This window comes from Aristolochia californica, unplaced genomic scaffold (genome assembly GCF_029961685.1).
Source record: "Aristolochia californica isolate CCGP_79_NKW_82.1479 unplaced genomic scaffold, dmAriCali1.0.hap1 SCAF_9, whole genome shotgun sequence".
NCBI lineage: Eukaryota > Viridiplantae > Streptophyta > Magnoliopsida > Piperales > Aristolochiaceae > Aristolochia > Aristolochia californica.
Window position 1 is genome coordinate 625,756 of NW_027182290.1, and position 21,926 is coordinate 647,681.

The 21,926-nt window shown below is 40.9% G+C and overlaps 2 protein-coding genes across 2 annotated transcripts; both read right to left on the reverse strand.

Moving 5' to 3' along the window:
- Nucleotides 1-9,426: 9,426 nt before the first annotated feature.
- Nucleotides 9,427-11,022, reverse strand: LOC137942147 (2-oxoglutarate-dependent dioxygenase 19-like). Its single transcript, XM_068787841.1, has 4 exons — nucleotides 10,719-11,022; nucleotides 10,393-10,637; nucleotides 9,967-10,306; nucleotides 9,427-9,804 (listed from the first exon to the last, which is right to left on the reverse strand). The coding sequence occupies exons 1-4, from the start codon at nucleotides 10,947-10,949 to the stop codon at nucleotides 9,490-9,492; spliced, it is 1,131 nt and encodes a 376-aa protein (XP_068643942.1). The 5' UTR covers nucleotides 10,950-11,022; the 3' UTR covers nucleotides 9,427-9,489.
- A 1,535-nt stretch (nucleotides 11,023-12,557) lies between these two features.
- Nucleotides 12,558-13,979, reverse strand: LOC137941870 (E3 ubiquitin-protein ligase ATL6-like). Its single transcript, XM_068787479.1, has one exon. The coding sequence runs from the start codon at nucleotides 13,853-13,855 to the stop codon at nucleotides 12,626-12,628; it is 1,230 nt and encodes a 409-aa protein (XP_068643580.1). The 5' UTR covers nucleotides 13,856-13,979; the 3' UTR covers nucleotides 12,558-12,625.
- Between the last annotated feature and the right edge of the window lie 7,947 nt (nucleotides 13,980-21,926).

Sequence of the window (21,926 nt, forward strand, 5' to 3'; positions counted from 1 at the left end):
TACTCTTGCCTAGGACTTTGACATGGTATCAGAGCTAGGCACGCCACGGCCCGCTATCCCGTGAGAAGCGGCTCCAGAATGGGCGGGGTGGGTGTCAGAGTGGTTCCGTCCACTCTTGTTAGTGTTTGTGGTTTGAGTTAGGTACTTGGCTTTCCGCACCTTAAACGGCTAGTCTTTTCGGGTTGTATTGGCTAGGTATCTAACTCAGAACTTCGTAGTTAAGCGAGTTTGGGCGAGAGTAATTCTAGGATGGGTGACCTCCTGGGAAGTACTCTTGCCTAGGACTTTGACAAGGAAAACTCCTCAGCAAAATGGTGTAGCAAAATGCATGAACAGGACACTCTTGGAGAGGGTTAGATGTATGCTTTCTAATGCAAGTTTGGGTAAAGAATTTTGGGCTTAGGCAGTTTCTACAGCATGCTACTTGGTGAATCGGTCTCCATCTACTGCTATTGAGTGTAAGACTCCTGTTGAGGTATGGTCTGGAACTCCTGCCGATTATTCTAGTTTAAAAATTTTTGGTTGCCCAGCTTATGCATTGACTGTGGCAGAGACTGTTCAATTTCAAGTGCCTTCTACATACCGTGAAGCTGTCACAGGTAGTGATTCTGAAAAGTGGACTATTGCTATGAATAAAGAGGTATAATCTCTCCAAAAGAACCAAACTTGAGAGCTTGTGAAACCACCAAAGGGAAAGAAGATTGTTGGATGCAAATGGGTCTTCAAGAAAAAAGGAACTCCAGGTGAGGAAGAAGCTAGATACAAGGCACGTTTAGTGGCAAAGGGATATAGTCAGAGAGAGGGTGTAGACTTCAATGAGGTATTCTCACCTGTTATGAAACATAGCGCTATTCACGTGTTGCTTGCTATGGTTGCCATGTTTGACTTAGAGTTAGAGCAGTTTGACGTCAAGACAACTTTTCTACATGGTAAGCTTGAAAAGCAAATTTATATGCATCAGCCTGAGGGGTTCTCTGTTTCGGGAAAGGAGGACTATGTTTGTTTGCTTCAGAAATCTTTGTATGGGCTAAAACAATCACCTAGACAGTGGTATAATCAGTTCGACATGCTTATGGTGGACCATGATTATTCTAGAAGTGAGCATGACAGTTGTGTTTATTTCAGAGAGCTCGCAGATGGTTCATTTGTTTATTGGTTGTTGTATATTGAAGACATGCTTATTGCAGTAAAAGACATGTTTGTGGTCAACAAGTTAAAGGCTCAACTCTGTGGTGATTTTGAGATGAAAGATTTGGGTGCAGCAAAGAAAATATTGGGCATGGAGATTTGTAGGCATAAAAAGGCAAACAAATTGTACCTGTCATAAAAGAATTATATTGAGAAGGTACTTAAGCGTTTTGGGATGCAGGATTCTAAACTTGTGAACACTCCACTTGCTGCTCATTTCAGACTTTTAGCAGAGTTATCACCGCAGACCGAGGAGGAGGAGGAGCACATGTCTCATGTTCCATATGCTAGTGTAGTTGGGAGCCTTATGTATGTTATGGTTTGCACTCGTCCAGATATTTCACATGCAGTTGGTGTTGTGAGTAGATATATGGGACATCCGGGCAAGGGACACTGGCAGGCTGTGAAATAGATATTTCGATATCTGAAGGGTACTACTAATACTGGTTTGGTATTTGGGGGTTACAGAGATAATGGTGTTGTTGGCTATGTTGATTCTGATTATGCTGGCAATCATGATAAGAAGAGATCTCTAACAGGTTATGTTTTCTCTCTCTCGAGTTGTGCTGTGAGTTGGAAGGCAACATTACAGACTACAGTTGCCTTATCCACCACAGAGGCCGAGTACATGGCTGTGACTGAGGCAATGAAGAGGTTATCTGGTTGAAAGGCTTACTTGGTGAGCTTGGTTTGCCACAAGGTGCTACAGTTGTTCACTGTGATAGTCAGATGTATCATGAGAGAACTAAGCACATTGATGTCAGATATCATTTTGTGAGAGATATTGTCTCTCAAGGCCAGATTGAGGTAAAGAAGATTGCTATCGTAGAGAATGCAGCAGATATGATGACCGAACCAATTCCTACACTCAAGTTCAAGCACTGCTTGGACTTGATTAGTATTCGCAGTATCTGAAGAGGATGCCCTAAGGGGCAAGTTGGAGATGGCGATAGATAGTTCCATTTTTTTAGAGAGGATTAATTGCATTCAAGCCAAAGTGGAGATTTGTTATGTAGGTGCCTTGAATGTAAACCCAATTACCCGATTAGGCCACACAGTTATGGCCCGACCCGGTTAAGCCAAAATAGGGTTTTGAGTTTATAAGGGGGTTTTCGAAAAAGGGATTTTCGACGGGAGAAATAGAAAATCGATTTGTAATCGCTCGAAGTCGTACAGCTCTTGGTCTTCGATTTAGTGGAATCGCTCGTCATCTCTTCCCGTGGAGTAGGTTGTTGCCGAACCACGTAATTTTTGTGCTTTGTGTGTGATTGATTTACTTCTTTATTTCCTCGTTTTTATTTCTCATTTACATATATATTTTGTTGCTGGATATAATCTCGAAATCGTTTTTGGTTTAGTTATAACAGAATCATAATTCCTTAGAATCATAATTCCTTCTACGTAATCCCAGTAAATTGAATCAGCAATGCGGTGGCATTGAGCCAAATCGAGCCCCAACTTGCCTATGTTCCAATCAAGTTTCATTTAAATATTTTGAATTCGAGCTCGAGCCGAGCCCAACCTCGAACCTAAAATTGTTATCAAGCTCGAGCCCAATAATTTTAACCGAGTTCGAGCCGATCTCGAGCCTCAACATTCATTTAAAACTTTTCAAAAAATACATGTATCAAGTTCGACCTCCAACATATATTTAAAACTTTTCAAAAAAATACATGTCAAATAAATTGTATATAAAATTCTTCATACATTTTACATAAAATTGGGCACAAATTTTACATAAAACTGGGCATAAATTTTACATAAAATTGGGCATGACCTTTACATAAAATTGGGCATGACCTCTACTTAAAATTGGACACAAGGGTGGCATCGAATCAAGCTGAGCCCGAACCTTCCTATGTTCGAGCCGAGCATAATTTAAATATTTCGAACTCGACTTCGAGCCAACCCTTGTCTCGAGCCTAAAATTGTAATCGAGTTCGAGCCTAATAATTTTAATTGAGTTCGCGCTTCAACCTATATATGTCAAATAAATTATATATTAAATTATGCATACATTTTAAAAAAAGAATGATATGGAAGGTTCGGGATTGAATCTCGATAATGGATTAGAACGCACCAATATTAATCTTTTTTAACCCAAATGTTGTTTATCTTATTTTGTAATTTTTGAATCTAGCCGTAAATTTACTATGACCTTCTTAGTGCCCCTGGTTGAAATTATGGGAAAAACATGAACCCTAAACCCTAAACATTTCATGTTTTTCCTAGGATACATATTTCCAAAAAAAAAATATTTAAATAAAATCCTATTACTATTAGTGACTTACTAGAAAATTACAAGAAATATTTTAAAATTTTCTTAGGAAATTTAAGTGGACCTCTTATTGCCTCTTCAACGAAAATAAATAAAAATTAATAATCAATCTAATATATTACTATACTTATCGATAAATTTTTAATCAAATAAAATGTCAAACACAAAATTGCTATGAAAATTGCCTCATGCTAAAGTATTAGTGCATCAACAATCAAATACTTATTCCAGAATTTTCTATATGGTTTTCTAACCCATCTTGCCAGGAAAATCTTACTTAGAAAATTATATGATTTTTTTAATAAGAATTTCCAATTAGAAAAATATTTCCAAAAAACATGAAGCACTAATAGTCCCTAGAAATGAACCATGGTTCAAGATCCAGATAAATCGAATCAAACCGAGCCGAGCTCAAGCCGCTTGCAAACCGGCTCAATTTGATGCCACCCCTAGCAATGTTTGTTTATTCTTATCTGCCCTATATGATCTTATGGATCGATGTGACTATATAAACCTCCAAAGATATAAAATACATCTCTAGTTGAGGATGAGGCCAATTTTAAATTTGTCAACGGTCTAATTGCCTCAACAAGAGACATTTACAAGGTGGATCCCAATGGTCAAATTGAGACGGTTGGTATCAAAATTTAATCATACCACCTAAGCACCATCTAAGTACTATCATAGTGCTATAGGACCTAAGTGTCCCATAAGTAAAAGAGTTGGCACATGAGTGACACATGACATAGCAAGAAAGTTCACCCCAAGTACGGGAGGTTACACGTAGTATCGTTGGAAAACTCTACTTTAGGGGGACAACTGGCATTCCAAAATGGGTGATATCATTTGTTTTCGAGTTTTTTTTCTCTTTCTCTACTCAATGACATCTTTTGCCAATGGTAAAGGAAAATAAGCTAATGCCAGTGGCTCGACCCCCTACTTGCCCAAGCATGAGGCCTTACTGTGCGACATATTGTCATTACTCTCGTGTCTTTAGGTTAGTCATTACTCTTTCGAATGCTCCTTTTTCTCAATATGGAGCATCTGTCAGTGCTTCTCCCTTAGTCCATGTCGGTCTAGTCACCCATGCGATGACGAAGAATCTCTCCACCAACAACCATATTTTAGGGGAAAGGATAACAACTAAAACGTTACCTTCTCTCTAGAAGGGACTCAAAGGTGGTAAAGTTACTTGAGCATAGTGGTGATGTTAACACATAGTTGTCTCATCAGTATGTCAAAGGTGCAATTTTCAATCCTTAAGCACAACCATAGTGCAATGGTCAAGCATTTTGAGAAGTACAATGATGCTTCTTCTCCAATCCAATGTTCGAATCTCCAATCCCCCTTGAAGGTTGTTTTACCAATTGTGACACCTTTAATCAAAGTTAGTGCAATGAAGACTAAGTAAAAACACACGAGGAGTAGATTGTTGAACTCCACTAGGCGAAGAATGAATGAGTTGAATAGATTTTGACCAAAGATGCCTAAATCGCACAACTCATGAACAAGTTAGTATTTTTTGCAGCTAATATGGAATATCCTGGGGATTCCAATTAGTTGAAAGCTTATCCATACTATTGAAGCTCTTAATAAAATTATCATCAATGTTCTTCGAAACAGTCCTTTTGTTGATGAGGTGCAAGAGTCTCGAGCCTATGTAAGGCTCTATAATCAAGACATCCAAGTGCCTGGGATGTTGCTAGGGAACCACCCACCAAAATTTTGGTAGTTCAATAGTGATGAAAATCCAAAATAACATATCGCCTACTTTATCAAAACATGCAATAATGTTGACACCGATCGAGACCATGTGAAGCAGATTGGATATTCCTTGAAAGGAAATCTTTTACGGTTGTTTCACATAACTTCCACAAGAATCAATTAATAGTTGGAAGCAACTAGAGCAAGAATTCTTGAGTTGATTTTGTAGCCCTTGTCACATTGTAACCTTGATGAAACTAACCACATGAAGCAATGGGAAGGGGAAAAGTGATTGATTACATCAACCATTGGAAAAACCTAAGCCTTAATTTTAAAGTGTCAACTTGTCAACTAAGATTGAAATCAATATGTAGATTGGAGGGATGCATTGGAGCTTGCTTTACTTTTTGCATAGTCAAAAGCCTGAAGATTTAAAGAGTTGGCTATGGAAGTACATAACATAGAAATTTTCATTGAACAAAAAGGTGAGGTAAAAGCTCTCGTTGATAACCCTATAAAAGGTTAAAGTCATAAAGAAAGACTCAAGACCACCTAAAGGATATGTCTAGGGAATCCCACACCACTAATATCATAATACCTACCAAAATTGGGGGTAGAACTTAGAACGGTGGCAAACAAAAGAAAATTATAGAGACTGAGGTTAGAAGACCTACATTAAAGGAATGGCAAATGAAATCTTATCCTTTCCGCACTTTGATGTGCCTAGAATACTAGAGCAACTACTAGAAAAAAAATGGATGGTACAATTGCAAGAACCAAAGAGACTAGAAGATGTTGGAAAAACCAATGATCCAAATTACTGTAAATTTCATCAGATAATTGTCCATCGCATATAAAAATGTTTCATACTAAAAGGCAAAATTTTAGAATTCGCAATACAAGGGCGAATCATCATTGATATGGAAAAAGGGCCAATTGTTTGAAACTTAGTGTTCATGAAAAAATCAAGTGAAGTTATCAAAAAGCAAAGCAGAGTGATGTTAATAAAAAGAAAAATTGCCGAAGAGGTGAGACCCAACTTCCTAGTAATGTTTGTGTTAGTCGGGTGTCTTGAATCCGATTACTTGACCCGACCCGATGACCCGGTTCGGATCCACGTCAGGACCCGATTAAATCACTTAATTGAGAAATCAGTTTTTGGGAGGTTCCATCGAGAAAGAGGGTTTCGCCGAGGGATTAATCGAGAAATCGATTTTGTAATCAAGCTCAGAGCCGCAAAGGTTCAACCTCTTTTTGATTTGAGTGGAATCATCGTCGTCTCTACTCGTGGAGTAGGCTGTTGCCGAACCACGTAACTTTGTGTCTCCCCTCTTTACTTTGCTGTTTGATTTACTGTTTATGCATCTTTACGATTTCTCAGTTTATTATATACTTTGTAGTTGGATATTCTCTTGATATATGCTCGGATTATAGCCTTGGTTTTAACAAATTTGTATCAGAGCTTGGTTTTCCGGCGTCGGCGCCGGATTTTCGGTTGTCTCTTTCTGTTTCAGCTGACGGGAAGAGAGTTCTGTGTCCCGAACTTCCGTTTGGTGGTTTTCTGGAAGTGCCGAAAGGGGAAGAAAAAAACTTTTGGGGGCATTTTTCGGTGGTTTCTGTAAGTGCCAAGGAGAAAGAAAAAAAAATTGGGCCACTGTTCGGTGTTGGATTCTGAGCATTTTTTTTGTGATCGAGGGTATTTTATTAATTATGACTACGAAGTATACAGTAGAGAAATTTGATGGGCAAATGAGTTTCATTTTGTGGCACGTGAAAATGTGCACCTTATTAGTACAACAAGGTTTCCATAGAGCATTGAATGGAAAGGATAAGTTTCCAGCTACGATGTCAGAAGAAGACAAGGAGGATCTTGACATCAAAGCTCTTAGTTCTATTTAGTTGTGTTTGGCCGATGAGGTTTTGCGGGAAGTTGTAGATGAGATGACAGTAGCTGGTTTGTGGCTGAAGTTGGAGAGTATTTATATGACTAAATCTCTCACGAACAGGCTGTATTTTAAGCAAGGCTTTTACACTCTTCGGATGAAGGAAGGTACATCTCTCAAAGAACATCTTAATGAGTTCAATAAGATTGTTATGGATTTGAGAAATATAGATGTTACCATTGAAGATGAGGATAAAACACTGATTGTGCTGTGCTCTCTACCCCCATCCTATGAGCACTTCGTTACGACTATGCTCCATGGGCACGATACCATCTCTATGGAGGCTGTTAAGGCATCTTTATACTCTAACGAGTTGAGGAAGAAGGTGTCTACCAGCGGGAGCGAGGAGCAAGCAAATGGTTTGTTTGTTCGAGGGCGAACGAAGGAAAAAAATTTTAGAGGCAGTGGCCGTTCTATGCTGAAGTCAAAGGGGAAATTGGGCAAGTGCTATTATTGTCATCAACCGAGTCATTTTGCAAGAGATTGTCCAAAACTCAAAGAGAAGGAGAAAAGAGAAGAAAAAGAAGAGGTTGTTAGGGTTGTTGAAGATCATTCTGATGGTTCAGAATATGTTTTCACAGTTGAGTGCTACACACTCACAGGATGAGTGGATACTTGATTCGGGCCGCTCCTACCACATGTGTCCTATCAAGGATTTTTTATGTGACATATCAATCGGTAGATGGTGGTACAGTTTTGATGGGGAACAACATGCCCTGTTATGTTTTGGATTGGAACGGTTCAGATCAAGATGTAGGGCAGTATAGTGAGGATTTTGGTAAGAAGTTCGGCATGTACCAGATTTGAAGAAAAAATTGTTTTCTCTAGGTTCTTTTGATTCCCTTGGCTGCAGATATACAACTGAAGGTGGAGTTTTTTGGAGGTCTGTATAGGTACACTGGTTGTGATGACAGGGAAAAAGGTTGGTAACCTTTACGTGCTTCAGGGCAGTACAGTCATACGTACTGCAGCAGGTTCCTTATCTTCGGTTTTTCAGATATAGACACGACTCATTTGTGGAATATGCGATTAGGGCATATTAGTGAAAAGGTGGAGTTTGAGTGTGACACTTCAGGCAGAGGAAATGAAAACACTCCAGTTCGGTCTGTTGAGGAAAGGGTGCTAGATTCTAGTGAGGTAGAAGATGCATCTTCAGAGCAACAGTACAGTTTGGCTCGAGATTGAGTGAGGAGGCAGATAAGGCCACCTCAGGAGTACGACTATGCAGACATGGTGGCTTATACATTGCCTGTGGCAGAGATCGTTCAGTTTCTAGAGCCCTCTTACTACTATGACGCTATCACGGGTAGTGATGTTGCTCAGTTCAGATTTTTAGTTCCTTCACTCAAGTTCAAGTACTGCTTGGACTTGATTGGTGTTTGTAGTGCCAAAGGAGGATGCCCTAAGGGGCTAAGTGGAGATGACGATATAAAGTTTCACTTTTCAGAGAGGAGTAATCGAATTCAAGCCAAAGTGGAGATTTATTAATCGGGTGTCTTGAATCCGATTACCCGACCAGACCTGATTACCCGGTTCGGATCCGTGTCGGGACCCGATTAAGTCACTTAATCAGGAAATCAGTTTTCGGGAGGTTCTGTTTAGACATTTGGGGATTTCTCTGTCGAGAAAGATGGTTTTCGAGAAAGAGGGTTTCACCGAGGGATTAATCGAGAAATCGATTTTCTAATCAAGCTCAGAGCCGCAAAGCTTCAACCCCTTTTCGATTTGAGTGGAATCATCGTCATCTCTACCCATAGAGTAGGTTGTTGCGGAACCACGTAACTCTGTGTCTCCCCTCTTTACTTTACTGTTTGATTTATTGTTTATGCATCTTTACGATTTCTCAGTTTATTATAAACTTCGTAGTTGGATATTCTCTTGATATATGCTCGGATTATAGCATTGGTTTTAACAATTTGAATCATTTGGTGTACAAATAGTTAGGGTAGAACAAGAAGCTCTCACACTTGTACAAATTCGAATTCCTAGAATAGTCCTTTCAAAGAAAGATGAAGATGCAAAATGGCTAGTGACTCAAAAGAAAAAGTCACAAGGAGACCATTGCATCACAATCTATAAAAGTCACGTGACTACAAAGAAGCGTCACAAGGTGAGAATACAAGGGATAGAGCACATTGAAAAGATGAAACCACGACACCTCTTTGGACAAAAGGAGAGCACAAGTATAAAAGTGAAATCACACTTGCAGACTATATGACTGATTGGTTTCATGGCATGGGAACCAATATTAGTAACCTCATGTTCACAACCTTCTTTGGACGAAGAAGTCGAGCAACAGAGTAACAAAGTAGCTTGGACGAAGTCGATTCTTTAGTGATCACCTTGTTTACAATGATATGTTTACACGTTACCAATTCAATTGGTAGAGTCCCCCCCCAAATGTACACCACATTTAAAACAAATCAATCGAATGGTATGTGTCAATTTGCCGACTCCCCTGCGAACTAAATTAAATCCACATTGTCCATGGAATTGGTCGCTTTTCATGAAATTGCAGAGAGTTTCCATGTTCAATCTCGCAGTCTGTTGGGTGGTGGATTTGCTTAGCCACTTCTTGTCAACTGAGACGAAAGTGTTCCGACCGTGATCCACTGATACAGATATCCTCGTTCTCTGGTCAGCGTTCACTGATCGATATGGCTTGCGCTTGCACCTTCCATCGCTCGCCATCTATTTCCACAAAAAATCTTTCTCAAAATCCCAAAATAAGCTATAAGGCGCTGTTTGACAGTGGATAGCATCAGGATTTTCAAAATAAAAAATTCTCTGTTTGACAAAAGGGATCGGATCAGGCTTTTCATAAAAAGAAAAAAGAAAAAGTGAATGCCATACCTCAAGGTGATCTCCCACGATCACCAGGAAAGAATTGGGTAGCGGATTCACCAGAACCCACTTGTTATTGTGGAGGACCTCCACCCACCCAACGTCGTTCTGCAACAGAACTGTCAAAAGCCCCATATTGGAATGCTCAGGCTGGCCAACGGCGAGTTGGGTCTCCGCTGGGCGAGGTGGGTAGAAATTTGCTTCAAGAATATGATACCCACCATTTCTCGTCTCCTTCCTAAGCATTTTATTATACCATCCGTCTTTTATGCATTCAGTTTCAGATATTAATCTAACCAGATCCGTGGCAAGGCGTTTGATGCTCTTGCAGTACTCTACGGAGACTTCACTGTAGGAAAAAAGAATGGATGTTCAGTAATTGGCCCAGTTTATAATGCCTCTGAGTCTCGGTTTAGTTCCTTGCAGGTGTGGTACCTGAAACTAGACAATGGCTTTGTGGGTGGTCCGAAAAAGTTCACTCGCAGAAGGATCTTTGTCAAGTCTTTCTTGAAGAAAATCCGCTCGGCCGGAGCGGCAGCGTTGATAAAGCAGGCCTTTGGTAGTTTCTCTTCCACATTCCCTGCCAAGGCCATCCTTTCCTTCTCCAGGGGATCAGAGATTTCGTGACACGCCTTCACCATTGCGTTCCTGAGTTTCTCGGGCACGCCGTGGTTTATTACCTTCAGAAATTAAATCCTTTTGTGATCGGTGGTTTTAATGGAAAGGAAAAATGAGCAAAACGTCGACAGAAGCGGGCTTACCAAGAAGAGTCCCCACTGGCGACAGGCCTTGTCGAGATCTTGCATGGTTTGGAACCGTTGATGGAGGGACCCAGATGAGATGAGTGAAAGATCGATGATAGGAATCGAGTCCATTGGGGATGCCACCGGCGTGGGGAAAGAATCTCCTGGCGGCGGCGGCGGCTCCTTGTCATGAGAGACATTGGTGTAAAACTGCGAAAGAGAAGTGATGAATCTACGCGAAAATTGCATGCTAACGGCTAGGTCTGGGAGTACTGGAACAAGCCTATAAAGAAGAAAGAAGGGAAGTGAGGACCCAGGATTAACTGGCTTGGCCAAAAAAACGAAAAGTAACCATTTACAGTACCAAGCAGGAGGAACAGAAAGCAGCCATTCCCGCCTTTAATTGCCACCGTGAAAGATCTTCTTTCTTTCACAAGTTGGTCTTTAGTTGGTAGAAAGTTGCAGGATCTAGTACAAATCTCAAAATTGTTGGTGAGGACTCGCAGTTACAGCAGTCCTAACTCCTTGAAGTACCAGTACTAGAAATAAACTAGATGAAGTACCACTCTTACTACTAGGAAGATATAAAGCAAATGGACTGGACTGAACGTTTTCAAAACAGATACAGACAGGCGACGGTTGCAATGGCAAATCAGGTTTTCTGGTTGCTCCACTTTGGTAAACCTTGCGAAAGGTAAGCCTTGTAACATCTCACTGATAGTCCGGCAGCCATGTTACCAGTCTCGAAAAGCAACTTGCTTTTCTGCAGTTAGCTTCTCAAAAGTTAATCAATTCAAAAGTGAGGAGTAAATTCCATCTTCTGCAACTGAATCTGAATTATTATTAGCCAACCATTCGGCATTCCCATTAATAATACAGCTGACCCTCCGCTTTACCTTTCTGAAAGTAACCAGTCCTCTTTTCCATTCATGGCAACCAACTCGTAGTCTCAAAATTAATGAAAACGCACGCGAACGAACTCAAAAATCTTTATGGCGCTGTAAAGATATGAAGACGGAAAGTCCCCCATCTTCTTCCCCGACGAGCCAAACTCGAGTCCGGAAAGGAACAATCTAATCTTTTCTATACTTCTGCTTGGAGAAATATACAACATAGAGTTCCGTTTCGTTTTCGTTTTCAACTTTTACTTTGTTTCTTTCCGTTCTTTTATCTTTTACGAAAGAGCAAGTGAGAAATGCAATTGGAAAAGTCATTACTGGTTTCACGTACAGCAGAAGCTGGAAAGGCATCCGATGCTCTCTGAATTTATCGGTAATGTACCTACGGAATGATCCAAAAAAGCAAGAGCAAACTGCTGAAAGCCAAAACTCCTGGTTTATATTTTTTTTCTTTTTTAACGACATTGAAAAACTCCAACACTGGTGAGCACTTGGGAATGGAATAAATTGATGAAGAGGTATCTCTGCCGTTTCTTCCTTCGATAAGACACTAAAATGGTCAAAGTTGGGCGTTTGGGACGAGAATGGACCCTAAAACGGTCAAAATATTCAAAAGAACCATGCTGGATAAGCTATTTTATTAGATTGGCGTCAGAAATGATAATATCAAAGATCATCGAGTCCCCTCAAGACAGGTGTCGATTGTTCCTCATAAGAAATTGAATTTTGTAGTGCATTCCTGACCTTCTCCCTCAATCCACCGATCTGTATAAATTAAATATTTCTTCCCCTCAGGGGCAAGTATCGGCCAATCTTCACCGTTAATTTGCCTATGCCTTTGATAATCAAGGATTATTTACTCGTAAGATGCATGAGGTTACATTGACTTTACATTTCCAAAAACAGAAGTTAAGGGCCCACCTCAGCAGACACTGGGTCGAAATATAATTCTATTAAAAAATATATAATTAACATATTAAATTTAAATAAAGGAAAAAAATAAAAAAATAAAAAAGAGGAGCGAGTTCAAAGCGCCGGCAAAGGCGGAGTCTCTACAGTAAAAACCGGAGTTGCCGATCTCTGAGGTGCCGGCAATCCTTCCGAATCAGCTTCGGCTTTTGCGCCGTTTAGACAATCAAACGGCGTCATTACAGCTCCGCGATTCGTCGGAGACCTAACGGATAACGTCCGCGTAAAGAACGGCGGCGCCATGGAGAAAACCCAGCGATCCGACTTCGCGCCGCGGTCGGATCTACCGAAGCTCCGGCCGCCTCGGCTGCTTCCTTCGCCGCCAATCCGGTGGCCTCGCCTGATGCTTCCGTCCGACACTAATGCTTCCGAGGGATACGCGCAGCTCGTCGTGCGGTTCAGCTTCGCCTTCACGAGCTCCTGCCTTACCTGCTCCGGAAGACGGAGCGTAAACCTCTCGACGTTTTCACCTGGCTGAACCAGCGAATGCCCCGTTGAGTGCGACCGCGGAAATTTTCCGGACCATATCGGCCTTCGGGTTGATTTGGACCTCGGCGGACGGTTCTGGATTGGGAGAATCAAGTTCAGCGGCTGTAGCTGATCAGGCGGTGCTCCCGCAGCGGGCTCAGTAGGAGGCTGAACTTCGTCAATCGTGATCGCGATTTCGTTTCCATTACCGTGATGGCTTCCTTCCGTTCCAGTTCCTGCTTCTCCATCGGCCGTTTCGGTGACCTCTTCGGTGGTCAGTTCATTGTCCGGTCCCGGCACGAGGTTTGATCGGCAAACTGGACAGGTTGTGTGGTTCGAGAGCCATGCGTCGATGCAATCGGGGTGAAAAACATGGTTGCATTTCGGAAGTAGACGGAGAGTCTCATCGTCTTTAAATTCGCTCAAGCACACGGCGCATTCCAACGTGCCCTTCCCGATCTTGAGGTTCTTCACAACCGAGTACTCGAAGATCGGAAAAGTCTCGACGACGGCGGGGTCGAGACCACGGGCGGCGCGGCGCGATCGACCGCCACGGCCGGCTTGAGAGATGCCGCCGCCGCTAGTCGAACCAGACTGGCCGGAGCATTGGCGGATGTAAATAGAGAAGAAGCCCATGAAAAAGAAGGCGCTGATGAGTACCACGATGATGATGGCCATGGAGGGATTGAAGCGCGTGTTGAAGCCATAGGGACTGCCGGGCGTTTCGTTCGGCGGCGGAGGTGGCTGCGCTACCGCGAGCGGCGCCAAGAGGACAAGAATCCCGAGAATCAGGTGGCCGTCGATTATCATCTTCGCCATATCTTACCGGCGGCGCTGAGGTTCATGCCGAGGTGCCCAGTATTAGTGCTGCGTCTGTCTATCCTCGGTGCCGGAGCTCTACTACCGCGCGCCGGGGAGCATTCAGTGAAACAGATAACTAGTCTACTAGTCCCAATGCGAAACAGCAAGAGTTCATGCGAAAACAAAGTATATAAGGGTGGGCGAGGGTAGCAACGGCGTAGCCTTCAAGGAAGAAAGCTCTCCTAATCTGACTTCCACTGGATCGTCAGGTCCATGCTAACATCGGCAATGGGCCCACACCTTGGTCGCTACGTAGCAAGAAGCTTCTGGTATGTGCTGTCGAAGTGGCAAAAAAATCATCAAATTAATTACTAAATCCCTTTATTAGCGTAAAGTTATGAACGAATTAATTTAGAGATAATTAAAGTGGTCGAAACGAGCTATTAAGATCCTTTTTCAGAATTAGAACTAAATGATGGCCTAGCTTGCATATTGAAGTGTGTCGCTCTGGCTAGCTTTTTCCACCTTCATTGCCTTACTGAATAAATATGTATATTTGACCAAGTAAATTTCGTATTAACCAAAACAACACTCATAACCTATGTTCTACGCTGTAACCGTACTCCCATTACATAAAATCGTTCTAGTCCATTATGATCCAGTACGTGCCACGACCACCAATAAATCGAGTCCTTGGGTACAAAGTGGCCGCGTTTATTTCCCGATCCTCTAATTTCTCTTTTTCTAATGGACAGTAGAGACTCGTGCAAGGTGGCTAACCTCTTTTCCTCAGGTTTTAGTCCATGTAAGACAGCTGAAAGACGCGGACGAGAGCGATAAATTCCAGATACGCAACCGTAGGGCGTCTGCAACCCACCACGTGTAAAATAGGTATGGGCCCACGTCACGAAGATTCAATTTTGCCGCTTGACGAATTTCAGAATTTCTGATTCCGTTTTCCGGGTGGACAAAAGAGGAACTGATTTTGCTTAGAGAGAATAAAAGGAAAACAAAAAAAAATAGTTTTGCGTCTAGAAGCTTGAGACCCCTGTGACGGAGTCTGAACGAAACAAGAGATGCTTTCCATTTCCACGTGTAGAGCCCACAATAAGTATGAGAAAGTGCGGGTGCACCGTAATTCTCTCGGATCGAAGATGTGAAAAGAGAAGGGAGTACCTAAGAATTTTCAGCAGCCTCGGTTGGTCAGCAATCCTGCGAGTCACCCTTCGTTTCTCGTCGCTTGCGTGGAGACTCGGCAAAGGTAGACCTTCTGCACGCCTCGACGCCGGACTGTAATTATCACCGTTCCGGTCCGGCAACACCTTTGATTATGTTAAAGTAATCAGAATTAAAGATAATAAATAAGAGTTAAGAGGGTGGATAATTCAGAAGCTTCCGTGGAATGGAGCGGAAAGAAAGAGGTGTAGTTGGCCCTTGTGACCCCGTCCAAGTCTTTTCGCCTTGTCTCGTCGTTTATTCAGTTGCAGAAAAGTCATGGGAGAAAGAGGAGTAGGACCAGAGCAGAGGGAAAGACAAAGAAACTGTGCGTTAGTCAAACAACCTCTCTTTGAATTCGCTTTTATTTACATCGTTCTTGTAACATTTCTGTGTTTGGGTTTTTTTTTTCAAATTGACACAAAGCCGCCGAGACGACATATTAATTCCACAACTTACTCTATAATCGTTACAATATTTCAAAGAAGTGTATATCTGTCAGATTAGTGTAAGCCATTCAACGCACCCACTGACGTTAGATTTAGCGGAAGAGGCGACTTTGCCAAGAAAATTTATGATATCCCAATAGATTAGTCTTAATCGGAAACTAACAAATCATGTGGATAAGGAATGTTGAATGAACGCTCCGATTTGGACTGATTGATTGAGACAAGATACTTGGCATAGTTAAATATTTCTTGTGATTTTATAAAAGTATGCTTTTGGATAAACTCGAAACTCATATTCTATCATAAACCAATTTAATATATATATATATAAAATCTTTTTTATTTTATTAAAAAATAATCTATTATAGCATTTATATGGCAAGCTACTTAGAATTCTCTAATGAGACTAAGTCTGAGTGGAATATGTAGTTTTTTATTCATTAGACTCAGTCCAATTATGTTCTATTTTGGATTGCACAAGACTCAAACTAAAGGAGGTTGTATTAGAGTTTGACATAGTAACCCAAACTTAATTATTCAAATTTGATTAATAATTTACCTTAGTGAAAGTCATATTAGAAAAGACAAACTTTGATCAGTCACTTTTCTCTTTTAATCCACCCTCAAGTGTAATCCACCACTCTGCTCTCTAATCCATGTCGTTGACCGATCATTAAGCAAAAATAAAATAAGGCAATGATGATGGGTTTAGGGTTTTGATACGAATCTCTAGGGTTGAAAGAAAAATAACAATGTTTATGAATGAACAATTTGAACCCGATTTGAACCATTTGCAACACTACTATAATATCTCATTTACCACGTAATTCAATTGAAGGATTGAAAGAAAAATAACAATGTTTATGACTAAACAATTTTGAAATATAGTTAAATTTAGAAAAAAAAAATGAATGACTACTTGTTGAATTGTATAGTTGTATAGCGTGATTAGAGGAAACTGTATAGCGTGATTGTTTCCTCCGATCCCGTGATTGTATTCTTGATTTTATCCCTTGATTTTAGGATCTAAATTGATCCTAAAATCGACTTATAATGTATTATAAATAGTCTCCTAGAGGGAGAAGAATAAATCATCAGAAAATCATTCTTTGAAGGTTATGTTTAACATGGTATCAGAGCAGGAGAATTTTTTTCTGCCGTCGTGGTGAACGAAGAAGCTGCCCCATCGCCGACGACGTTGTACCCGAAGAACAAAGCATAAGCTCTTCTCCGTAGCCGAAGCGCACAAAGAGCTGGTTTAAAACCGGCTTCCAAAAGTCGTCGACGACGACACTAACGGCACCAACGACAGTATCATCAGCCCGAACCTTGCCGTTGACGATCGCATCACCGAAGACTCTCTGTTATCGCCGTATCCTCGTCTTCGGCGAACCACCCACTCCGGCTGAACTTCCGTCGTCGACGATCGCACCATTAACCGGCGAGGAAGGAGGCGCACGACTGTCTCCTCTGCTGTCGTGGAAAAATTCAGGTCGTAGCCGAAGACGAAGGCAACATCGAAATAGTGTCGCCGACGATCGCCGACAACCGCCGACGACCACACCACCAGCCCCGTTGTTGCTGCCGACCACCAAGCCGCTGCCAAAGAAGAAGACGACGACTCCGATTAAATTTTTCCTAAGTTAGGAAAATTTAATCGAGCGCCGGCCTGCGCCTGTTACTGACCCAAGAACCGAACTGGACCTGAATCGAATCAAAACTGGATCGGTCCCAGAACTAGACCAGACCGAATCGGACCCTCGAACGGGATCAGATCGACCCAAACCCGAACCAGATCAAACCAAACTGAACCACCGGCCCCGCTGACGACCACCGCCGTTGCCAAAGTAAGCCGAAGGACGACCGTCGCCGAAACCAGAAGGCTTGTCGTCGCCGAAGACAGACGACAAGGTACGTGAAAAATAACTCCGAGACAGACAATGGAGAGCTATCGTCTAATTTCTAGCAAAGTAAACAACCAGGTATGTACTCACTGTGGGGAAAAAGGTCATTCGCAACAGCGTTATTACGAGATTATTGGTTATCCAGAGTGGTGGGACTTCTCAAAAAGACCTCGAAAAAATATTGTTGGGGACAAACTGTTGCCTACGGCGAATGTTGCCCATCCAGGTATTATCAGTAAAGCTTCAGTATTCTCTGCATATTCTAAGAATAGAACTTGGATTATTGATACAGGTGCATCCGATCACATGATAAGGGATTCCAGTCAGTTAAAATCTGTCCTACCTTCTACTCAATCCGCTATTTCCACCGCCAATGGTAGTACCTCTCTTATTACTGGGGAAGGGTCAGTTATCTTGTCGAATAATCTTACATTAGATATTGTCCTTGTTGTTCCATCTCTTGAATATAATCTGTTGTCTGTTAGCCAAATTACTTCAACTCTTGCTTGTACTGTAACTTTCTGGCCCTCTTATTGTGTCTTTCAGGACATTCTAACCCGGAAGATTCTTGGTTATGGTGTTAGACGGGGTAAACTCTACTATTTGGAGTTAACAGATAATGGGGGATCGAAAATCAGTCAGGCAAATCAAGCTAGTAGTGAAGACAGTGCTCGAACAACTATCTGGTTATGGCATCGACGACTCGGTCATCTTTCCTTTGGTTATTTGAAGAAATTGCGACCACAACTTTTCTCAAGTTTGAATAATTTGGATTTTCATTGTGACATTTGTGAACTGGATAAGAGCCACCGTATCTCTTATTTACCGAGTTTGAATAAGAGTTCTGACCCTTTTGTGGTTATTCATTCTGATGTTTGGGGTCCTGCAAAGGTTCCCTCTATTTCTCGAGCTCAGTATTTTGTGACCTTTACTGATGAATGCACTAGAATGACTTGGGTATCCCTGCTTATAAAAAAGAGTGATGTGTGTCTAGCTTTTCAGAAATTTCACCAAATGGTACACACTCAGTACCTGAAGCAGGTTTGTGTTTTGCAATCTGACAATGGTACTGAGTTTGTTGATGCTTCTCTTAGTAATTTTCTGAATATTCATGGAATTCATCATCAGACCTCATGCACCTATACTCCCCAACAAAATGGATTGGCAGAGAGGAAGAATAGACAACTTTTGGAAGTAGTGCTTGCCTCTCTCTTTGGTATGAACATGACTCGATTTTATTGGGGCAAAGCTGTCAAATCTGCTGCCTACCTTATCAATCGAACACCTTCTCGAGTTATAGACTTTCAAACTCTTCAACAAAAATTACACTCCCAAATTTCCATTCCCCATCTTCCAAATCTTGAACCCCGGGTTTTTGGGTGTATTGTATATGTTCATATCCCAAAAGTCTTGCGAAATAAACTTGATCCGTGTGCCAAACGATATATTTTTGTTGGCTATTCTGATTTTCAAAAAGGATATCAGTGCTATGATCCACACACCCAAAAGCTCCATGTCACTCTAGATGCCTCTTTCCATGAATTAAAACCTTATTACTCAGGGGGAGTCTCTCAGAATTCTCTTTAGGGGGAGAATTCAAGTGAAGAGAATAGCGGAGGGGCTGAGTTTATTGAGTTAGAAGTGGTGAATGAATTTTTTAACCAACCAGGTTGTCGTGATGTGCAACAAGACGGTGCTCCCAACTATGAAGCCGAAAGTGAATCATTAATTGCTCCTGAAGAATCCTCAGAGTTACCTCCGCCTGCACCATCAACTGAAGAATCAATCAAGACTGTTCCTCCTCAGGTAAATACGAATCCAGTGTTTGATGAACCTATTGAAACATGTGTTCCTACAGAAAATATAACTTCTAGATATCCACAAAGATTGAATAGGGGAGTTCCAAAAAAATAATATGAACCTGATCTTGAAACAAAACCAAATACTCAATCAACAATTATGTGTCCTCCCATAGGTTGACTAAATCGTATGCATTTACTATTGATCAATTGTCCAGGGTTTCCATTCCTAATAATGTGCAGGATGCATTAGCTGATCCAAAATGGAAAAAGGCAATGAACGAAGAGATGGCGGCTCTACAAAAGAATGCCACTTGGGAACTTATTCCCCAACCTAGAGGAATAAAAACAATTGGATGTCAATGGGTGTTCACATTGAAACTCAATCCGGATGGAAGTATTGACAGATATAAAGCTCGGCTAGTTGCAAAGGGATATAAGCAAAGGTATGGGATAGACTATCAGGATATTTTTGCACCAGTAGCTAAGATCAACACAATTCGCATTCTTATATCTATAGCGGCAAATTGAGACTGGCCTCTGAAACAGTTTGACGTGAAAAATGTCTTCCTCAATGGAGACTTAGAAGAAGAAGTCTACATGGAGCTACCACCCGGAGTTAAAAGTGGTTCTTTGTGTAAAGGTGAAGTTTGTAAATTGAAGAAGTCATTATATGGGCTTAACAAGTCACCTAGAGCATGGTTTGGGAGATTCTCGGCTACAATGAAGGAGTTTGGCTATAAGCAAAGTAACTCAGATCATACTTTGTTTATCAAACATAAAGAAGGAAAAGTGACAGCTTTAATTGTATATGTTGATGATATGGTCGTGACAGGAGATGACCAATGTGAAATGCAAGGTTTACAGGAGTATTTAGCGACTAAATTCGAAATGAAGGATCTCAGACAACTTAAATATTTTTTGGGAATCGAAGTTGCAAGATCGAAACATGGAGTCTTCCTTTCATAGCGAAAATATGTGTTGGATCTTCTAGCTGAAACTGGAATGCTTGATTATAAACCGATAGAGACGCCCATGGAAATGAATCATAAGCTCGGAATTCTCCCAGATCGAACCCCAGCAGACAAAGGGTGTTATTAGCGATTAGTTGGAAGATTAATCTACCTATTATACACAAGGCCCGATGTAGCATATGCAGTGAGCGTTGTGAGTCAGTTCATGCATTCACCAAGTGAAGAACATATGGAAGCCGTCTATCGGATCTTGAGATATTTAAAGAATGCTCCAGGAAAATGGTTGTTATTCTCAAAAAATGACATGTCTACTATTGAAGGATACACAGATTCTGATTGGGCAGGTGATCAGACAACCAGAAGATCCACGTCGGGTTACTTTACTTTTGCGGAAGGGAATCTTGTCACTTGGAAAAGCAAAAAACAGAAGGTAGTATCAAGATCAAGCGCTGAAGTTGAATTTCAAGGTATGGCTCATGGTGTATGCGAGTTGTTATGGATACGGAATATACTGAGGGACTTAGGAATTGAATACGACAAACCTATGAATCTTCACTGTGATAACAAGGCAGCTAACGCAATTGCACAAAATCCAGTTCAACATGATCGCACTAAACATGTTGAAGTTGATCGTCATTTCATCAAAGAGAACCTCGATGCAAAGATTATACAATTCCCCTTTATTCAATCTGCGAGTCAGATGGTTGATATGCTCACGAAGGCAGTATCAGGGAAAATATTTCATGGTATAATTGACAGGTTGGGCTTGACTGATATCTATGCACCAACTTGAGGGGGAGTGTTGAACTGTATAGCTGTATAGCGTGATCGGAGGAAACTGTATAGCGTGATTGTTTCCTCCGATCCCGTGATTGTATTCTTGATTTTATTCCTTGATTTTAGGATCTAAATTGATCCTAAAATCGACTTGTAATGTATTATAAATAGCCTCCTAGACGAAGAAGAATAGATCATCGAAAAATCATTCTTTGAAGGTTATGTTTAACACTACTCTTGATTTGAAAATCCAAATCACACTATTGAATTACTACTAATCAAGTTAATTGAATTACCCACATAATTCCTATATTGGAACTAAAGTTGGCCTTAACCATACCTAACACAATCACATGATTTCACTCAAAGAACATTATTGTCATGTGCTAAAGTATTCTTACAATCAATATGTCATAACCCCTAATCTCATTAGGAAGAGAACAACTTTATTTTGAGGAGACAAAAAGAAATCAAATCTTTGTAACATTAGAGAAAAATCATTTGTTTCTCACAAAATCAAGAAACCATTTTTAAAAGGTATTCACCAACTTATTATTAGATAAAAAAAAAATCATTATGAAATCTCAAGTCAAACTTATTATTAGAGGATTTCATTATAAAAAATATCTCATTTTTATTATTTAATATAAATATTATTAATTTTATGTCAATTAATGAAATCCTCTATCGCGTACAATAAGTAAATTATTTTCATTAAAAATTAATATTTGTTTAACGAATTTTTAATAATTTATAATTTATATTACGTTTTAAAAAATAATAATAGATTTGATTCCCGACCCGAGAGGGAGGAGAGAGACGGCAGTTAGCACTTGGCCTACCTTCCTCTCTTCCACCCGCCCTCTCCCCTTTCTTCCTCCTCTGACCGGGGCGTTGCCCACGAATAATAGTACCAGCTTGTTGCACCAAATATGGGGGAGAAGGGGAAGAAGAGAGGAAATAGGATAGGA

Excerpts from the sequence above, each read along its gene's own strand:
- LOC137942147 (XM_068787841.1), bottom strand. The coding sequence starts at position 10,949 with ATGCAATTTTCGCGTAGATTCATCACTTCTCTTTCGCAGTTTTACACC. Across the intron at positions 10,638-10,718 it reads GCCAGTGGGGACTCTTCTTG|GTAATAAACCACGGCGTGCC; the intron begins GTAAGCCCGCTT and ends TAATTTCTGAAG. Across the intron at positions 9,805-9,966 it reads TCGTGGGAGATCACCTTGAG|ATGGCGAGCGATGGAAGGTG; the intron begins GTATGGCATTCA and ends TTGTGGAAATAG.
- LOC137941870 (XM_068787479.1), bottom strand. The coding sequence starts at position 13,855 with ATGGCGAAGATGATAATCGACGGCCACCTGATTCTCGGGATTCTTGTC.